The sequence below is a fragment of the Orycteropus afer genome, unplaced genomic scaffold (genome assembly GCF_000298275.1).
Source record: "Orycteropus afer afer isolate SDZICR_OR568_19922 unplaced genomic scaffold, OryAfe1.0 scaffold00061, whole genome shotgun sequence".
In the NCBI taxonomy this organism is placed as follows: domain Eukaryota; kingdom Metazoa; phylum Chordata; class Mammalia; order Tubulidentata; family Orycteropodidae; genus Orycteropus; species Orycteropus afer.
In genome coordinates, this window is record NW_006921648.1 from 11783947 (window position 1) to 11788567 (window position 4621).

The window sequence follows — 4621 nt, forward strand, 5'->3', positions numbered from 1 at the left end:
GTGAATTTAGAATTCCATGACCGGTCAGGAGAGTCATGGGGTGGAAGTTATTTGGTATTACTGCCTGGCACGGAGTCCTGTAAGGAGCTGGGGAATTGGACTCTGGGGACCTGCTTTTCCATCTTAGCTGCACCATTGATTGGCCAGGTGACCTTGGGCAGACCCTACAGGCTTCTTTGAGCCTTCCTCCTGCTGAATAGATTTCTGGCCTCTCTTAGCCCTTGCCAACAATAGCTTGGGCTTCCTGGTCTACAGCCCAAGCAGGTATTAGAAGTAAATACTCTTGTGGATGGAGCCATGGAGTGCTATAACTTAGTTCTGGGATTATGTCTTCTTCTATTAACCAAAGCAGGAGACCTCTGTTGGCCAGCCAGGATTTCCTGGTCTGTCTCCTGGAGACACAGTTTGAGTGGAACTCATCCCTCTGTTTGCCCCTTCTACGTTGTCACTTCATAAATGCTCCTTTTACATACCATGCCTATTTCAGTTCTCTAACACATGGGGTCTCAGGGGACTAACATGGAAGTTGTAGGATGGATGCATTCAGTCCCTTATTTAAAACCAGACAGTACAACACCAGAGACTTCAGACTGAATCCCCTATGAGATGACCAGGCATGGATTTTCCAGGAGCCACTGGATTGTGTGGCTGATGGACTCAGAGAAGCACTGTTCAGAACCTTCCCTCTCTCTTTTTCAATTGCAGCACTTTTTATGAAGACTGGTCCTTTGTGATGGATGAAGAGAGGTCTAGCATGCTTCCCACCATGGCAGCTGGTAAGCCTGGCCAAACCAGGAACAAAGGGTCCTGGGAAGTGTGGTGAGCAGAGGAGGCAGGCTGAGAATGATAACTCCAAGGGATGCCTTCCTTTTCCCTGTCTCTCACTGCCTTACGAGTCACTCGCCACTCTCCTTCCCTTGTGGCACTGAGCTTGTTTCTACTCCCATTATCCACTCTTTGATAACTTGGCAGAGAAAGCTTGGGGTGGAGAGATCCTTGTTGTGGCTTTGCTGGAGTAATATAAAGAGCCAGGAAATTGGACACAGAGCTGCCTCTGACTCCTGCTTTCCTCCTCACTGTCTGGGTGACATTGGGCAGGTCCCCTAAGCTCTCTTAGCTTTCCTGTCCCTCTGTTAGGTGGGAACCCTGCCTCCCAGCAATCACCTTTATAGGGCCTATGAGAGTGTCTTGTGTGATAAAGAATCATGGACAAGGTTTTATAAACGTGGAGGCCCTGGTGATGGTACCGGGTGGGTTGCTAAATTTGACTCTCACCCAGAGTAGGGAGGTGGAAATAACTGGAGAAGAGTGAGCAGCTCCTGTCTTTCTCTCAGATCATTTTTGCCTTTCTCTCCCTTTTTATTTTTCTTCTGGAAAATTCAGACTAAATCCCACAGGTTGTGTTAGTTTTCTTTCTTGAAGAGGCAAAGTCAGGTTGTCCATGGTTTCCTCTGTGAGCTGTTGGATGGCAGTGCACGTATTTGCCTAAAGTAAGGATAGTGCCACTGCTGTACACGTATTTTTGATTGCTTTTTGAGCTGAGTGTTTTTTGGTGGGTGAGAAAGATGCTGCTCCCATTTTACAGAGAAGGAAAGTAAAGCCCACAGGGGATATAAGTCTCTTGACCAGAGTCTTGAAGTTAGGAAGTGGTGGTGCTGGTAGCCCACCCCTGGAAGTCTGACCCTGATTAACCCACAGCTTCCTCCTGATTGACTCCTCCTATGGATAGGAAGAGGGAGCTCCGATTTTGGTTTTTATGGATAGGAAGAGCCACTTCTGTTGGAAAGATTGACATCCAATGACCCCAGTTTTGTAGAAAGGTTCTTTTTTTAAACATCATATGTGTTTTTGGTGAAGGTTTTCATAGCGGTTTGGGTTCCCATTCAGCAATTTCTGCACGAGTTGTTCAGTGACATTGGTTATATTCGTCACGATGTGTGAACATTCTCATTACTTCCATTTTGGTTGTTCCTTTTCCGTTCATCTAGTTGTCCTGCCCCCTTGTGTTCTTATATTTGTTTTAAAGTCATTGTTGACTGTTGGTCTCCTGTTGGTGATTTTTCAAAGAAGCACAGTAGTTACAGGTGATACAGGGTGATAACCAAAAAAAAAAAAACCAAAAAAAACCAAACTCATTGCCATCGAGTTGTTTCCAACTCATAGCAACTCCCATTGGGTTTCTGAGGCTGTAAATCTTTTCAGAAGTAGATTGCTGCATCTTCCTTCCATGGAGCAGCTGGGCTTGAACCACTGACTTTCTGGTTAGCAGTCAAGTGCCTCATCCACTATGCCACCAGAGCTCCTGGGTAATAGTCATTGTTTTTTTTTGAGCTAATTTGTTACTTAGCTACAACGTGACCTTGGGGTTTAGTTTCAGTTCCAAGTTTAAGGAGCATCTCAGGGCAGTGGTTTCAGGGGTGCCCCAATCTCAACCAGTCCAGTAGGTCTGGTTTTTCAGGCTTGGGGAGGGTTTCTCATGGGCGTTTCCGGTCAGTGTGTGTGCTCTGGGTGCTGTAACATCTGCCGTGTGTGTATCCTGCTGGTGGTGTGACTGCCCCCCAGCAAGCATGGTGGATATTCCCCTGTTCTGGTTTCCTAGGGCCGCTCTAACAGAAATACCACAAATGGATAGCTTTAACAAGTGGGTTTATTTTCTTACAGTGTGGAGGCTAGCAGTCCAGGGTCAAAGTGCCAGGCTCTAGGGGCTGGGTGAAAGCCCCTCGAGCTTGGGCTTCAGCTCTGCCTCCTACTCCCGGCCCACTCAGGCAGCTGCTGGCTGCTGAGGCGGACAGACCCAAGGTTGACAAGTGAAAAGGCACATTCCCAATGTTACCAAACAACACAACAGGCCACTAATTCAAGTCCAGAAGAAGATTGGCAGGGCATGGCAGGCTGTTGAACAATGACTTGGCTACAGGCATGCCAAAAAGCTGGACACCTTCCTCAGAGCTGCTGCTTATGTACTGGAAGCGGCCCACCTTCCCGAAGCCGCTACTCAGCTGCTCCAGTAGATTCCACCATGGACTTAATTACCAATCTCACCGTGGGGAATAACATCCAGCTGCCCAGCCACTCACCAGGCCCAGCCACGCTGACACACAGCCTTATCCCACACCCTCCTTTTGGCAGGTCTGAACTCCATACTCTTTGCCATCAACATTGACAACAAGGATCTGAATGGGCAGAGTAAGTTTGCTCCTACCGTCTCAGACCTCTTAAAGGAATCCACGCAGAATGTGACCTCCTTGCTGAAGGAATCCACGCAGGGTGTGAGCAGCCTTTTCAGGGAGATCACGGCATCCTCTGCGGTCTCCATCCTGATCAGACCTGACCAAGAGACCGACCCCCTGCCTGTCCTGTCCAGGAACGTCAGTGCCGGTGAGTGAAAATGGGCCCGCGGAGGGACAGGGGCCTTGATGGAAGGACCACAGACTGACCTGTAGTGGACACACCTTGTCACCTGACCTGAGGACACTGCCTGCTTCCAACAGGGCTGCTGGAGTGACATCTGACGTGCTTGCATTTTCAGTTAGTGTTGTGTTTATTTATTTGTACTTACCCATATCCACTCCAGAAGAGATTCGAGAGCCTTATCTGGATGTGGAAAAAGTAATAGAGCAGAAAAGCCAAGAGCTGTGGAGTTTGCATGCTCCCAGAGTGCTCTGGAAGAAAGGCCTGGAGATTGGTGGCTTAGCCTCTGAAAACCCTGTGGGGCAGGGCTCTAGGCTGACACATGTGGGGTGGCTATGGGTCACAGTCAACTCTACAGCACATTTTTTCCCCTCAAATTTAAAATCAAAGCAAAATGAGAGTGTGATAGTCACATAAAGCCAGATGAGACCGGATCTTCATTCATGTATTCCTTCACTCATTCACTCAGTTACTGCTTTCTAACAGCTAGATGAATAAGACAGATCACCAGCTTTCAGTCTGCAGTTTCCTTTGGGATGAGTGGGGGTAGCAGAGTATGTGAACAATTGATTATGCTTGTGACAAGTGGGATGAAAGCCTTGCTTTCCTGGGATGCTACGGAGAACGTACACTATAGGGCCTGCCTCTGCAGGATGTGCCTTTTACATTGAGGCTTGAGGGAGAGTGGAGGAGTTGGCCATTTTGACTCTAGGCTGTGGGGAGTCAAAGGAAATGGCTTCAGTTAAGATTAGTTTTGTGAGAAGCTTACAGTACTCCTTGAGCCTTCTTGGACTTCCACAAAGTGGCTACAGCAAGATTGGAAATTTTGGATGTAAAATCTTTGTCCTAGTTTCCCCAGATCCCTTAGACAAGACAGTCTTGGTGGCCATCCCTTTGGCATGTCAGTGATGGGGAACTCAGAAGACGTGGACCCTGGCGGGCACACGCTGGCTCTTTCTGTCTTGACCTTGTTCTCCAACAGAGCTCACATGTGTATGACGTGGGAGACGTGCCTGCCGAGGGCTTGCGTAACAGACACACAGTCTGTGTTCTCAGAAGCTTGGTTCCCATCCGTGTTTACAATTCTGCTTTTGAAACGATCTCAGAGCTATGGCACTTGGTGACATACTACCTTGTCAAGCTTCGGTCTGGATGGATTGGTGTCTGTAGAATTAGCTCAAAGTGTCTCACGCCCAAGTGTGATGATTAA

General features: G+C 48.1%; 1 protein-coding gene across 1 annotated transcript in view; it reads left to right on the forward strand.

Annotated features, from left to right (window-relative positions):
• The window catches only part of SNX29 (sorting nexin 29), a 681105-nt gene that overhangs the window by 90093 nt on the left and 586391 nt on the right, over window positions 1-4621 (forward strand). Inside the window, exons 8-9 of the mRNA XM_007939635.2 lie at window positions 706-776; window positions 3130-3378. Of these exons, the coding sequence (XP_007937826.2) occupies window positions 706-776; window positions 3130-3378 (320 nt within the window). The remainder of the gene's footprint in view (window positions 1-705; window positions 777-3129; window positions 3379-4621) is intronic.